At 37.9% G+C, this 17,124-nt stretch overlaps 1 protein-coding gene across 1 annotated transcript in view; it reads left to right on the top strand.

The window, feature by feature from the left end:
- The window catches only part of CDH8 (cadherin 8, type 2), a 534,958-nt gene that overhangs the window by 442,813 nt on the left and 75,021 nt on the right, over nt 1–17,124 (top strand). Inside the window, exon 10 of the mRNA XM_006863583.1 lies at nt 2,791–2,908. Coding sequence (XP_006863645.1) covers nt 2,791–2,908 — 118 coding nt within the window. The remainder of the gene's footprint in view (nt 1–2,790; nt 2,909–17,124) is intronic.

The raw sequence follows: 17,124 nt of genomic DNA, 5'->3' as shown, positions 1-17,124 counted from the left end.
AACAACAACAACAACAACAACATGATTGCATCTTTCTTTGGGGCATGGTGACTTGGCTAATTAAATTAATCTCATGTATTTCCACTAACCAGCATCCGTGAGCCTTTTTAGTGCAAATCACTTAGAAATATGACTGGTATATGTTTATAGCAACTCTGCCCACTAAATATATTACAGGAGTGCATTTACTTTTAAAACTATTTTGTATCTCAAGCTGCCAAAATATCCTTCCTTCAATGCGTGACTTTAAAAGTTTTCACACACTTCAGGAGTAAGTTTAGCAATTGTACCTGGGAATGAAAGCCCTATTAAGACCCCATTGGGTAGAAGGGGTGGGGCTGTTACACTTACTCAGAGGTAACTTTCCCCCTAGTCCATGTGAGAGAAGGGTGAGAGAAAGCTCTTGTCAAGTATAATCGTTCATTTTTTTTCTTTTCCAACTGAACATCTAGAATGATTCTAGCTGGTGGCTAACTCATAGTCTATTGTTAAATATTTGTACTTGGAGGCCTTTCATAAAACAGTGATCTGTGCTTCAAATTTTACCTTTGCACTTTCATTCATGCTTATTTCTACAAAACTAAAACCCCGGGCCTCTTCTGCACTTCAATGTTAAAGCAAATATTCTAGGTATTTAGATATACTAAATATAGCTAAATCCCTTCCTATTCTGAAAAGGCTAGTCCTCTGTTTGGGTAAAATCAGTTATAAAAGTACAGCCAAGAATAGACAACCCAGCAATGGTTATTCCAAGTCATAATGAGCCTACAATAGAGCTGCCCACAGGGTTTCTAATGCTGTAAAACCTTCATGGAGTTAGGCTGCCATAGCTCTGTTTTATAGAGCAGCTGATGGGTTTGAACCACTGACTTTTTGGTTAGCAGCCTACTGCTTAATCATTGTATAACCAGGTCTTCTGTCAGACAAACAACAACATCAATCATAGCTTCAACTAAGACTTCTGGGAGGAGCCCAGATGGGACAGTGGTTAAGTAAGTGCCACACCAGGATTACCCAAACAAGAGTTCTGTGGTTTGAAACCACCAGCCATTCTGTGGGAGAAAGATGTAGCAGTGGGGTTCCATAGATTTACAGCCTTAGAAACCCTATGGGGGCAATTCTAGTTTATCCTATAGGGTGACACCGAGTCAGGATTTATTAGATGACTTTTATTTTCAATGTTAACACTTACTGGGCAGTAAGCAGAACTGTGTTATGAGATGTCCATGAATTGTCTCATCAAGAACCACAACAACCTTGTGAGAAAAGGTGCTCATTGTATCTGTATTTTAGACACACATGAAAACCAAGTCCAGAAATAACGAACTCTCTCAATGTCACACAATGAGGAAAGAGTAAACTGTAACTTCTATTTCGGTTCCTTGAATCCACAATTCAATCTCTTAATAATGATACTGTTTACTCATGGGGTACATTTTGAACTGTTTTATGTAATGTTGTCACTCCAGATAAATACAATTACAACTAGCTATAAGGCATCGAACAAGGTCTCTGCCAGAAGTAAATTGTCTGCAAAGTAAGAATTAAGATGCTTCATAGAAAATATGGACATAAAGAATTGGAGAGAAGTTATTTAATCTATGCCCCCAAATAAACTCATCCTTGGCCTGTCACATAGAATGTGTCTAGTGCACTGCAATGACCCTTAATTCCTCCATGTTTTCTGAAGTTGTGATTCCATACTTGAGGTGATATGATATAGATGAATGATTTTCTTTTCTGAGGAAGTGATCCATTTTTTTCTCTTTCATGAAATTGACAAAGTTGAATGGGTCATAATAGATTTGACATCATCCTGACATCATCTAAACTTCATTAATCTGATAACTTTTCCCTGCTAATGTTTTTAATGAAAATTTACTTATGGTTTTGAATATCATACCTCATAGGCATATTTTGTAGAAATTATACTGTAATTTTTAGAATGGAAATATAATTTGCTATCTTAGATTTAGTCCAGTGTTTCACATTGAAGCAACTAATATCAGACTCATCAATATGAATTATTAAGAGAATTCTCTGACATTCCAAGAAGGAACTTAACACTAAGTTAATGCAGCTTTGCAAATGCAACAAGCACATTCAACCGGCACCAATTCCAAGTATCTGTATGTATCCAAACAGCTCTCTGCACAGTGGTAATTCTTCTAATCCCTATAATTTATTCATCTCAGGATACACTCCAAAGCATTGTTTGCATGTGTTATCCACTAGCTTTTAAAAAGTATTCATTATGGGGAGGGAGCAGATACAACTCATCAATGAGGTTTGTCGTAGTGTTATTGGTGCCCCTGAGTTCTCCATTTGACAAACCCCCTAAACCCTAGGAGCAAAGTGAAAGAAAAGCTAAAAGGATTCAAGAGTAAAATCCCTTACCTCCAATGTTCTCCTCAGAGCCACATTGTAATCACTGTAACTGTTCCAAATCTGACTCTAAATGCTCCTTCCTATATGCTCAGCTTGCAAAGAAACCTGTAATTTCTCAGTGGAAAATTTCAAATACACTTCACTTGGCTATTTCAAGCCACAGACACCAAATGGACAGAAAGTTAATGGTCTTAATTTTCCTCAATTTATCAGGGCTGAGTTTTTAAAATGATGAATGCATCCCCTTGTCCTTGGCACAAACCATCCAGGATAATTTAGAAAGCTGAAAACTCTCCTCTGGTCAAAATAGCAGACCGCAAAAGGAACATCACTCAGCTTTTAAAGTCCCCATACGTTGTTTGGTGTCATTGTCAGAAATGTTAATGTCGTCTTGTGTTCTAGGTCATCCAGACAGTGAGTGCCATGGACAAAGATGACCCTAAAAATGGACATTATTTCTTATACAGTCTACTACCAGAAATGGTCAACAATCCGAATTTCACCATCAAGAAAAATGAAGGTAAGCTTTGTGAGAAAGAGTTAAGCATAAATTGGAAAATGCAATATGAATTCATAATATGACTGAAGGGAACATTAAAATACTTTTGGTGCACCCATGAGCAGTTGAAATCCAGCTTCTCAGCCTAATGGCATGGTAATTACATCACCTCCACCTTTCCACTGCTGAAACAATAGATAAGAACATTATTAATGGGAAAATTAATTTTATCCCAGGGAATACTTCCATCAGCTTCCTTTTTAGAAAATGAAGAGTAAAATTTAACCTCTGTGAAGGTTCCAAGAACTTTAAGATACTGAGATATTGGATAGAGGGGTAGCTGGTTTACACTTTGCAGTTGTCAGGTTTTAATTGAATGTTTACCAAGTCTTTGGGGAAAGCCTATTCTAATTTTGCATGGTTTGTGGGTACACATTAACGTTATTGGTTTTAAGCCTGTACCAACTTTGACAATAGCAATTAGATCAGAAAAATCCTTCTTGAAGGACACTCCTTATCAGTGTTGTTTTGGGGCTTATATGAACCAATTTTATTCTAATGTATTTCACTCATTGAACATCATTCAATTTCATTATTTCTTGTGGACCAAGCTTGGATGAGCTATTTCCCTTCACTATTGCCTATGACCTAAGAAGGACATAGGTAATTCAAATACATCTATATCATATGTACATTTTGTTTCCTAAACTGCTATATATCTATAGATATAGATGGACTCGGGGTGTGGTGCCGTCGGTTAATGCTCTGGATTGTAAAGTTCACTTGAATCGGGAGGTCTGTGTTTCAAGTTCACCAGCTACACCTTGGAAACCCTATACAGGGTCACTATTGGTCAGAACCTGTTTCTACGGCACTTAACAACATAACTTAGATATATAGCAGTTTATTTTGATACACATATATATATAGTTATTGTTAATATATATATAGTTAATATATATAGTTATTGTTAAGTGCCCTTGAGTCGGTTCTGACCCATAGCTACCCTGTATAGGGTTTCTGAGGAGCTGCTGGTGACTTTGAACCACTGACTCTGCAGTTCAAATGGCTTTGCAATCTGGCGCATTAACCCACACGGCCACACCAGGATATATATATATATATACCAAAAAATGTTAAGTGTTTATTTTGTCTCAGCTGTATTTAAACCTTAGTTTTAGCTGATTTAGAATTATTAACAAAATAAATATATTGTCTCAGGCTGTCTACTGGCATTATTATAGGCATGTGTTTAGATTTCTGAATGTCTATATTAAAGCTATACTTTATTAGCTTAGAAGGATAAAATTTCAATCATGCCATCTGTTGGAATTATTTGCTATATTCTATTTAAAGAAGAAACTGAAATTTCATAAGCCTTCCCTTATAAAATGAAATAACAGTTTATGACTCATGTTAAATATAGTATGGTTTTACTATTTGATATAATGCTACTTAGTTATTTGAGGATGCTTTGATAAATGTGGATGCATCACAGAAAAGGAAATGAGATATTATTATATATTAAGCAGGCTTCCATTACTGTAAACATTGGTGTCCTGGTATAGCGCTGTAGGCTAATACATCAGACTGCAAATTCATTTGAACTGAAAGGTCGGTGGTTCAAGCTCACCCGCTGCTCCTTGGAAACCCTGTACAGGCTTGCTATGGGTCGGAATTGACTCCTCGGTGCCTAACAACAACATTACTATAAATATTAAGGAGACAAAGCTCTGGATCACAAGGTCAGTTTGAACCACAAGGTTGGTGGTTCAAATTCATCAATTGCTCTTTGAAAACCATACACAGGGTCACTATGAGTCAGAACTGACTGGGTGGCACTTAACAAGGAAATAAAAATATGTCCTGTCTTCTCAATAATGTTGTATTCACTTATTATTATTGTCTTTAAGTACCATCGAGTTGGTTACAACTCATAGTGAAGTTTTACAAGGAGCAACTGGTGGGTTTGAACAGCCAACCTTGTGGTTAGCAGTCTAGAGCTTATTCTACAGTGCCACACCAGGACTTCAAATTGGAAACTCTAACCAAAATAAATTGTTTGTTCCTCAGTTAACCCCACCATGATTTCTTTTTAATGGAAGTCAATGAGTATGTTGAAGATGAAAGGCCACTCTGCAATGCAAACAGCTGAAAGCTTCTGCATAAGTGATGGTCCTGGCTTGTTCATTGTGTGCTAATGGTTCGGTCATTATTTCTGCATATAAAACCCTCTGCCACTTAAAATACCCTGTGAAGAAATGTTTTCCCATACTAAAAGTTCTGAGCTCCTCTTTGCTTCCTATATGTTTCATACTTTCATGATATGCCTATTATAGATGTGACCCATGGAAGACATATGTGTGATGGATGAATGCTACTGGGTGTCAGGGAAAGTGTGGTCTTGTGCTGTATTTATTATACTTCTAAATAGAAGACTTCAGCCTTTGAGTGCCTTCATTGCATACTAAATTACATATGTTTTCTCTAAGTTTTGGAACTACTACAAAAGTATAAACTGAACATTTTGGAATTAGTACAAAATTATAAACTGAACACTTCAATTTCATGAAATCCTGACACACTTCAATAAACTCCACAGTGGAGTATTTCTTTTGTAATTATTGTTGTTCTGACTCATAGCGATCCTGGAGAGGGTTTCTGAGGAGCATTTGGTGAGTTTGAACTGTTGACGTTGTGATTAGCAGTCCATTACTGATCCTACAGCACCCAACCAATGGAAAAATCGCAATCTTAATTTATCTCACAGATTACATGAGTGCATGTGTGTAATGCCTGAGAAAGAAGAAAGGATACCAGGATTGTCAAATGATTTGACATGGAAAGAGCACTTTTTCGTATCACAGTTGTTTATTTTAAATTTTGTATTATCTATTTTGCAAAGAGTGACCATATTATAATGTATTGTCCCTACTGAGACATTTTTAAAAGTGAAAGGGATTGCTATTTATATTTATACTTGGAAGCAGTCATAAACCAAAACTCTTTGGGGAAAACTAGGACATTTGTTCACTGTGATTTTGAATTTAAGATCCAAATCTTCAAAATTTTCTTCTTAGAATAAATCATGAACCCTTAGGTCTTTGTAAAGTTTATACTCCAGGTCTCTTTGAGATCAGAAATTTATTAATTTTGTTCCATAGAGTGCTACTATTTGGGTATCTTGATTTGATAATTACAGCAAAACTAGGACTAAAAAATCAAAGCAATGTATCTCTTCTTGTTGTTGTTATGTGCAATGGAGTTGGTTCCGTCTCATAGAGACCCTGTACAGGGTTTCCGATGCTGTAAATCTTTATGGGAGCAGAAAGCCTCATCTTCCTCCCGCAGAACAGCTGGTAGTTTTGAACTACTGACTATGAGATTAGCAGCCGGTAACCACTATATTTCCGGAGCTCATTCTTAGTATGTGAAAAAGGAATAGCGTAGTGGTTACGAGTTGGGTTGCTAACCTCAAAGGTCAGCAGATCAAAAGTTCTAGCCATTCTACGGGAGGAAGATGAAACTTTCTGCTCCCATAAAGAGTTACAGCCTTAGAAACCCTATGCTGGGTCATTATGAGTTGGAACAGATGCCACAGCACACCACAAACACCAACCACCAATATGTAAAAACAAGATAATGGGGGAAAAAATATTAAATTTAAAATGTGATAGGTAGTTTGATTCTTTATACATGTTTTCTTTTTTTTCTTTTCTTAAAATGATGAGTATGCAGAGAAACAACCCCAAACTTCAAATAATAGACATTATTTACTTTTTAAGTGCTTATAGTTTATGTTTGAAACATGGAGAGTCAAATGATACGATCATAATTAGAATTTATTTCTGCATATTAATATAAAACGTTACAGTATTCAATAATTGATAAGTACCATGATCTATAGGTTCCAGTCATCAAGACAAGGTTAAGATTTTGAAATAGAAAATATATTCAAATCTGTAATTGATGAATGAATGAATCTCTTCTTTAATTAGATATTTAAGGGCGATGATCTCAGTATTTGGCACTTTCTAAGAAACTCACAGTAGTAGTACCTTACAATTTGAAATGATCATGATCTTTCTCTTTTCTCATTTAGAATGGACCTAATGCAATTTTCAGTTGACTAATTCATAATCACAGGCAAAATGAGGTAGAAATTAGCTGTCTCTTGTCTCCTACACAGTTGAATGATTTCACAAATAATTCTCCTGAATATATGTGAATTCTCTGCCTGCTAGAATAGGAAAGCAACCTTTAATAATGCTAACAGAGGAATCAAAGGTCACATATGTGATGAGTTATTCATATTGGACTGTACTTGCCCAACAATTATAGCAACTTGAATTTTCAAAATGATTAGATTCAGACAGTAGTTTCTCCATATTCCAGTTGGGCGAATTTATAAAAAAGAGAGTTTTGCTGACCACATTTGAACATTTCCTCCCATTCCCACCAAGAAAGACGAAGATACCCAACAATTAAGTATAACTAGACAACTAGATAAATGGGCCTTTTTACCAATATTGAAATACCTTGCTTGCAGAAAATTGAAGAACTGTAGAAATCTACCTGTACTTCTCCAACCTGTACATTATTGAAAAATGATTTGACAATAATTGCTTGAAAGTAGTCTGGTGAAATGGAAGTCTTCAGGTTTTGTACTGTGTCTAGAGAGATAGGGTGGGGAGAGCGTGTGGGGAGGAGACAAATGAATACGACCTGAGTTGCAGAAGAAGAGCTTTTTACCACTTACAACTTGGTTGCATGGAAGAAAAGACAGTGGGGAATCATTATCTGATGGCACCGAATTATTTTGTCCTCTTCTTGGTATCTCTTCTTTGTCCCAAATCATTTTAATAAGCACCTCTCTCTAAAGGGATAATTTTGTAATTAATTTGAATAAGGCTGACGAGAGCTTGGGAATCAATGTGTCTTGTGTTAGCTTAACAGTTTATCTGTTAGTTTGTACATTATAAGTCACACCTTGTCTTAGGAATTTCATCTTAACTGATTTACCTAATTCAGGTGATATATGTATTTTTTTTGTAATCTTTTTTTTTTTTTCTCTAGAAGGATCTTTGGAAACAAATTCTGACTACATGCAACTTCTTTAAGCCTTAGTTTCCTTATCTTTAATACCCAATTACAGTACTTCTCTACCTCTAAGTTATATGCAGTGATGGATATCTGCCAAGGGTTTAGGTACCTCTCAGCACAATGCCTGGTACAGAGAAAAGATGCATTAGTACATGAGAACAAAATCTTTATATGAATCCCTATTCCTTAACTTCCCATCATATGTTACATTTTCTTTTACTTACCATTCTTAACCAGGTCTCCTTGCAGCTTTAACGACAGTTGCATTTATGTTTTCAAAATACCGTATACTTACTCTGAATGTGATTTTATCAGCAATTGGGAAAACCCTGCCTCTCACTAGAATGTATTTCAAGAAATCTGCTGAGCAATATATTGCAATCTAAAGGATATTATACTAGAAATACAGTTATATATATATAGATAGTTGTATGTATATGTATATATATATATATAAATATATATATATATATATATATAATAAAATGAGGAGGAGGAGGAGAGGGAGAATGAAAATATTTACTAGCCACTGAAATAACTTCAGGAAATCTGGATTTGGATTTCAACATGAAGACATATTTTTCATTTGATTTCTCATTTGCCAAAATGGAACTCAGCTGTCTTCATAGAACTTGTGAGAACTACTTTCAATTGTAGATATCAAGTCCTGGTGTGGCACTGTAAGATAAGCACTGGACCACAAGGTCAGTTTGAACTGCAAGGCTGGTGATTCAAACCTACCCACCTCTCTTCAGAAATCTTATACAAGATTGATGTGAGTTGATGTGATCAACTTGATGGCACTTAACAGCAACAATAACAATCAAGTTCTCTGAAATCCCTACATAATCTCCTCCCTACTCCTAAGCATATACACTGTGGGAACCATTGTACCTAAGCTGGAATATGAAATAAAAGACACTCTTCCTTTGCATTTTTTGACTACCGTAAGTGAAGTCCTGGTGTGGCACTGTGAGTTAATGCACTGGACTGCAAAGATGGTTTGAACCACAAAGTCAGTGGTTCAAGCTCACCAGCCGCTCCTTGAAAACCCTATACAGGGTCACTATGGGTCAGAACCGACTCGATGGCATTTAGCAACAACAAGGTTTTCTCAGACTCCTCTGATCACAAAACCCAAAGTGGCTACCTGAAAGCAGAAGTAAGTTTCCCTGACCTCAAGCTAGCCTGAGCTGGCCATCTGGCCATACCCTTCTCCTGTATTCAGGATGTAGGTATCACGAGAGACATAGTTCCTCAGTCCTCCACCTAAGCTCTCTATGGCCCATCCAGGCTGAACCAGATCAGAAAAGCCTTCCTCATGTTCCACACAGCAGAGACCCACCCAGGTGTACCAACTGTCTTCTTTGGGGGTTCCTCAAGTTTATCCATTACAACGTGATGCTTTAAGCTGGCAGAGGACTTTTCAAAATAGCATCTTCAAGTGGTCTTTAAAATAGGTTGCATGCCTCAACTGCAGCAGATTCATTATTATTGGGTTTCCCAGGCAACCACACCTAAGCAACAAGTGAAAAGTGTGCTAGTCTGAGTGTGATCCTATGTATGAGATCACTAATACTCTGTTCAGATTGTGGATATTCCCACAGCACTAACCTCATCACCAGTAAATGAAGGTCTTGTGCATCAAAGTCATCAGTTCTTACCCACATAAAGCATGATACAGTTCCTCAATGTTGAATCTTAAAAGATAGTGCTCAGTTTGCATGAAACAGGAGGTCCAACCGGGATCCTGAATATGTAGAATAGCATTATGCATACATGATCCAAAAAGGCTTCTGCCTCAGTAATTCATAATTTATTGTTTATGCTTCCAGCAACGTTCCGTTGATAAAAAGCCATTTATGTTTCATTTTGTCGCCTAAACTGTAATTAAGGATGATGTGCAGGCTTAGAAAAATAGATAATGGATCTGCACTTGCACTTTCTGTATCACAAATGTCTATATGGTTTGGAGATTTTCTTTGCTTGCGTTTAAGTTTCCCAAAACTGTGATATTGTGTCCAGTTTTCATATCTTCTTTTCTTTCTTTCTTTCTTTCTTTCTTTTTTTAAGCATACGACAAAGATACCTTCAAAATTGAAATTTTTCCTTTGCAAATATTGAAAATCCTAAAATTATTGCTTTGGTCAAACACAGCACTGCCCTTAGTATCTGTTTTTCAGTATTTGCTAGGAGAGGTCATTTAGTCCTTCGATTACTGACTGCCAGGGAGAGCATTTAGAGACCCGACATGGAGTTCTAAGTGCGGCTGTCCGTAAAGCTATTCAAAGCTGTGAATTGCAGTGAAGCACCCCTGTCAATGTGCTAGCAATCTTTTCTGGTTCTAACAGAGAATTCAAATTCTGAAGATTTCGCAAAGAGAAAAGCCGATAGATTAATGTTGCCAAGTGCCATTGAGTCCATCCGACTCATAACAACCCTTTGTAGGGTTTCCGAGGAGCAGCTGATGTGGCTGAATTGCTGACCTTGAGGTTTGAAGTCCAGTGCTGGTCCTACAGCATCACACCAGGAGTCCAGTAGATTAATAGGCACAGGCTTAATTATCTTCTTGTACTTAGATGCTGTTGTGTTGCTTCCAGCTCATACTGACTCTATAGTATACAGTACATCTGCCCCATTTGGTTTCCAACATTATGATTTTTACAGGGAGCAGATCACAAGATTTTTTCTTACACGGAGCCACTGGTAGGTTCAAACTGCTGACCTTCTGTCAGTAGCTGAGCGCTTTACCTTTGTATCACCAGGACTCCTTTTTACTTATTTTAGACATGCTGTAGGTGTCCTGGCAAGACACTGTGGGATAAGAACTGGATCTCTTACCATGAGGTCAATGATTCAAACCCATCAGCCACTCATTGGAAATCCTATACAGGGTCACTATGAGTCAGAACCAACAAGGCAGCACTTCACAACAACAACAACAACAACAACAACAAGAGATGGTGTAATCATTTTGCTCTATTAGACCTTTGCTTCAACTCCTGATTTAGAAAAGTAAATACCCATATAGACCATAGAGATCTTGAACATCCGGGAGCATGCATACAGTTATATTGAGAACTGTTTGCCATTTAGCCAGACTTGTTTGGACCTTTTTGTTAGTGGTGTCATTAAAGAATAATATTATTTACTGATTTATCATCTATTTGCCAGCTTAAAAATAGACCTTGGGATTTTGTGTGTGCCAAGCCCACATGTCTGTCCTTTGGTAAGCACAACTAACTATTAAAATTAAATGTGGAAACAAAATGAGCTGTCACTCTATGCAAATTCTCCTTTAAAAAAAAAAAGTGTTCAATGTAGTTGACAATCATTTCATCTCTTTTTTAGCACAGAAGTTTGCATTTTGAATTAATGTGAACGGTTTATAGACACAACATTAGGCATACGTGACATTCCGTCTGGGGATGTGACCTGAATAACACACGCCAGGCGCTTTGGATTCCTTAGTTTGCTGAAGAAGCCACTAGAGATGGCAGAGAAAGAATCTGGAAACTCTAAACAGAGCATGCTACATAGCTACGTGTTTAAAAAGTTGCCTTGGAATGAATTAGACTAAAGGGTGAAAGACCCGCCGAGTATCGAGCAGTACAATCTACATAATTAAGAATATTTAGCTTTGGATTCTAGTTCTTTTCGTTAGGATCTGTGAGAACTTATTAAAAAAATACTGAATAGTGGAATCTTTTCTGTAAGATGGAAACAATGATCACTTTTATGTTGTTTTAAATAATAAAACAGTCATTTAAGAAAGAGTAATAAAAAGATCATGTCAATCATGTGCTCCGGGTCTCTGGGTGGCACAAATGTTGTGCAGTGAACTACCAACCTGAAAGTTGGTGGTTAGAAGTCACCTAGACGTGCTGCCGAACAAAGTCTTGTTTGCCTGTTTCTGTCATATTTTAGCCAGAAGACCCCATGCGCTAGTTCTAGTCTGAAACACATGGGGTAGCCATGAGTTGGGATCAACAGGAGAGCAGCAGGTTGTATTGTGTTTGTTTTTAGTGCTACGTTTAGTGTCTGCCAATCGGAGCTACTCCCCTCCTCCACTCCTTCTCCCACAATCTCTGTAAGCCTCAGGAATCTTCTCATCCACCCAATGTAGGACATAAAAAGGTTAATGGAAGGAAAAGAAAGAAAGAGAGATGAAGGAGAGCATCTTGGCTTCAACAGCAGGCAGGTTTATTGAGAGTAAACCTGGGAGGGGGCACTCTTAAGTCTCCAGAGGAGACCAAGAGCCTCGTCTGTTCTCTTCCAGACTGGGATATTTAAAGGCCGCGTGGTCTGGGTACAGTTCTGGGGAGTATACAATGGGCGGGGGTATGGAGATTTGGGCGAGGGTAGTTGCAATGCCATTCCGTTCATCAGGTGCAAAGTCCTTCAGTTAATAAGCAATGTGAAGTGAGGTAGCAGAGGAATCACTCATTTTACGTTATTCAACGAGAAGTCTGGGAGGTGCGCTTGTTAAAGTGCTTGGTTGCAAACCGAAAATTCAACAGTTCAAACCTACCAGCCACTCTTGTTGTTGTTGTTATGTGCCGTGGAGTCGGAGCCAACTCATAGCGACCCTGTACAGGGTTTCTGAGGGTGTAAATCTTTACGGGAGTAGAAAGCCTCATCTTTCTCCCACGGAGCAGCTGGTAGTTTCGAACTGCTGACCTTGCGGTTCACAGCCCGATTCGTAACCACTACGCTACCAGCCACTCTGCGGAATAAAATATACTAGTCTGGGTCCATAAAGATGTACAGCCTTGGAAACCTGTGCATCTGTTCTACACTGTCTTGCAGCATCATTGTGAATCACAATCGGCTCAACAGCAGTGAGTTTGTTGTTTGTTTGTTTCTTTGGGTATTCAGCAGTTATTCAACATGTCTGCAAACTTTGCCTATGTTTAAAGCAGAGGAAAATGAAAAATGCAAAAGAAGAAATTTTGGGTAGTGTAAATTCTTGTTTGAATAGAACATTGCTCACACGAGCAAATAGGGTTCTATGGTACTGAACTTTTCTTTCAGGGTTAGTATGTAACTGGGAAGGGGGAGACATGTGAATCGGCGAGTGTTCCATCCATAATCCTGAGAGGTTATTAATAACAGATCATATGTTTATTCACTTATTCAACAACTGAGTTGATATGAATACTTTATAATCACTACATAAACTAAGAGTCCTAGAATAGTGCTATATGATTAGTACTGGATGACTAACCATAGGAGTCCTGATGTGGTACTATAGGATAAGCACAAGGTCAGTGGTTCAAACTCACCAGCCACTCTTCAGAAACCTTTACAGGGTCTCTATGAGTTGGAAGCCACTCAATAGTACTTAACAACAACTAACCACAAGGTTGGTGGTTCAAATACATTAGCTGCTCCTTGGAAACCCTATACAAGGTCACTATGACTTGGAACCAACTCAGTGGCACTTAGCAACATCCACAACATAAACAGGAAGGTGACTTGTGGATGCAGATTGCTAATCAGATAGGTGGTTTGAACCTACCTACCAGCTCTGTGGGAGAGAGAGCTGACTCTCTAATTCTGTAAGTGTTATAGTCAAAAAAACATATGCGGCAGTTCTGCTTTGTTACAAAGGGACATTATGAGCAGAAAAGAAACTCAATGACACCTATCAAAACCAAGTCCAACAACGTTATCATTGCCATGGAGTTTGGTTCTGACTCATAAGGAGCCTACGTACAACAAAAACAGTGCCCGGTTCACACCATCCTCACAATTGTTGCTGTGTTTGAGACCATTGTTGAAGCAACTGTGTTAATACAACTTGATGAAGAACTTCCTCTATTTCACTGACCCTCTTCTTTACAAACATGATGTCCTTCTCCAGGGAACTGGTCTCTCCTGATAACATGCCCAAAGTACCCGAGATGACATCTCACCCTCTTCACTTCTAAGGAACATTCTCATTGTACTTCCTCTAGGACAGATGTGTTAATTCTTCAACAACTGTCATCCATGTTGTTGTTGTTCAGTGCTGTTGAGTTGGTTCCAGCTCATAGCTGTGTAGGGTTTCTGAGGCTTAAAAATATTATGTGAACAGAAAGCCTTGTCTTTCCATCACAGAATGAATGGTGGGCTCGAACAGAAGACTTTGTGATTTGCAGTCCATTGCTTATCATATGGAGCCACTGTGCTTCCCTCTGATAGTCCATGGCATATTCAATATTCTATGCCAGCACCACAATTCAATGCATGGGTTCTTCTTTGGTCTTCCTTATTCATTATGCAGCCTTCATATGCATATGGAGTGATTGAAAACAACAACATAGGCGCTGGAAAAGGCAGCATGTGTGTTGGATCAAAACAAAGATGGATTTGAATTAACCTGCAAACAGGAATCATGAACATTTCATATGAATCATGTTTTTATTTATATAATTGGTGTGAAGTCATAGGATAAGCATTTGACTATAATATTGGTTTGACTTTCAATGTCAGTGGTTCAAACTCACCATCCATTCCTCAGAAACCCTATACAGGGTTGCTATGAGTGAGATCTTAACAACAACAGCATATGTACCAGGTACAATCCTCGGCATTGATTATAGCATAGTAGATGAACAGATATTCCCTCTTTCTCTTGCCCCATGTATTTTTGCTTTCCTCAACAGTCAATTTTATACGAATTTGAATGATCAGAGTGGAAGGCAAAGATTTGATGTAAATTTTTTTTATCATACCAAAGATCAATTCACAGGCTAGCATGTAAAATCCTATATTTTTAGAGGAATACTCATGCACTGTCACTTCCATATCATCATAAACAAAGTTCCCTCTTAAAGCCCACTCAGTTTTTGAAGATGGCTTTCAAGAAGGAAGAGTTCGTTTTTCTTGGATTCTATCACTGCTACCTTTAGAAGCATTGGCCATTCAGAGTGGTGGTGTGTCATTATATAGAAAATATAATTCTCCTCCTGAGTTTCACATCAGTCACCTCACTGCTCCTGAGTTTGGACCAGCTAGGTTGAAGCCTACTACTCAGTGTGTTTAGCTTTTAAGATCAAAGCATGTTGGCAAGTCCTTTTCTAAAGGACAGTAACCCATAGGCTAGGCTGTAATTTGTGTTGAAAGACTGCTAGTGATGATTCTTATTTGCAGGTTCATTTGAATCCATTATAATAAGTATTGATCCAACTCATATGATCTCTAATGCATGCCTTTTCCAGCTCCTGTGTTGTTCTTGTTGAGTGCCTTTGAGTCACATTTGTACTTCTAGTGGCCCCCTGTGACAGACTAGAACTGACCTATAGGGCTTTTCGGGGCTGTAATATCTATGGGATTAGGTCAAGAAATCTTTCTTCTATGTAGCCACTGGGTAGGGTCAACCCACCACCCTTTTGTTGAAATGTTGTGCCATCAGAGTTTATTCCAGCTTTCATGAATACTTGTTTTTGATAACTAAGCTTTAGCTGACTTTCAGTATGTGATGCTTACTGAGGATCCCTGATGACTAGACAATGATATTGCTATCATCTCTGGGAATGGAATTGCATGTATGCTCTATGTGTTTCCTAAGGTGCCACCAGAGGGGATGTGTGGATGCACTTTGCAGAGTGAGATAGTAACTGTGGTTCTTGAACCTTTCTGGATTCCTCTTGCCTTTGTTTTCATCCAAGTTGATTGCCTGCTAGAATTTCCTCCCTCTATTACTTGAGTACATTTTTCTTAGCCTTCTGATGACTGTTTATCTTAGGGCTGTCTGTAAAACAACAAAAAAGGACTCTACCTGGGATGCTGAGCAATCATCCTTCTCCGAATTTCATTCTTTCACTTGGTCAGGCAGCCATTGCTAGTTCTCTAGAAGGTCATACTGTGAATTACTTCTTGTCCCCAGGCTTCAGTTTCCTCTCACACAAAACAAATGGGTCAGTGCTGAGGAGCTAAGGGCTCATATATTCCATCCTTCCGAGTGTGAAAACATGCAATCTTGGGAGAAATAGCAAAAACTTTGAAATCAGACAAGTCCTGGCTCCACCAAGGGAAGGTCTTGTGACTTTGGACAAGACTTTCTTTCTTTTTTTTTTTTTTTATAAACAGGGTGTAAATAATTGAAAATGTTAACCTAAAATCACTATGATGATAAAATAAAAGAATGTAAAATTAACGCCACAGGCAGTTCCTGGGACATATTTGATGCTTGCTGTACTCTGTGTTCTTTGTTGTTGTTGTTGTTAAGTGCCGTCGATTCAGTTCTGACCCATAGTGACCCTGAACAGGGTTTCTGAGGCTGTAAATCTTTACGGGAGCAGAAAGCTTCCTCTTTCTCCCGCGGAGCAGCTGGTAGTTTCGAACTACTGACCTTGCGGTTCGCAGCCTGATTCATAACCACTACGCTACCAGAGCTCCTTTATCAGCCTTCAAAAGAAATGTTAAGTATGTAAATGATCTCTACCTTAGAAATTATTGTGAAATTTGAGTTCAGTAATACTGGATATTATTGTTATATTATGCATTTACAACACACAGCTTGCTCTTTCTTAGTATGTCCGTGCAAAATCCTGGACATATTAATGGCTTAAATAATGCTCAGATGTCAGAAAATATTAGTAAATATAGAGGTAGTTATTCCCATAGTTCAAACATTGATATTATTATATATCATGCAAGGGTGGAGACAAGAAATTATATGAATGTTATGCAAGTGTTTAGTTATTGCATTCCTTTTGATTCATTAGGAAGAGTTCTCTGGAAAATGTAGGGCTTGAGTGTGCATTTTCAGAAGTAAGAACCTAGGTAGAAGTATCTGAAAAATTAGGCAAGAATGGCCCAGATATGCAAATCATTCCCATAAAGGAGAAATTATTGAAAAAGACAAGTGCTGTAAAATGTTTTGTGGTGATCTATAAATGTTGAGACCATAAGACTTTAGTTCCCTAAAGAAAATTAATGTGATGAGTCTCAGTATATTGAATATATCTGCATTCATTCTTGATGCCTATAACAGGATAGCAAATGTGCTTTACAATATTTAGAAGAATGTTACACCCATGCACACATGCACATACGGTTTAATAATGGGACTGGAAAACAAAGTGATTTATATCCATATATATCCATACATCAGTAAGATGCTGGTGGTGGTGGTGGTGGTGTGC

The sequence above is a fragment of the Chrysochloris asiatica genome, unplaced genomic scaffold (genome assembly GCF_000296735.1).
Source record: "Chrysochloris asiatica unplaced genomic scaffold, ChrAsi1.0 scaffold00055, whole genome shotgun sequence".
Taxonomy (NCBI): domain Eukaryota; kingdom Metazoa; phylum Chordata; class Mammalia; order Afrosoricida; family Chrysochloridae; genus Chrysochloris; species Chrysochloris asiatica.
The sequence above is the reverse complement of the archived record's forward strand: the minus strand, read 5'-3'. Positions and strand labels throughout refer to the sequence as shown.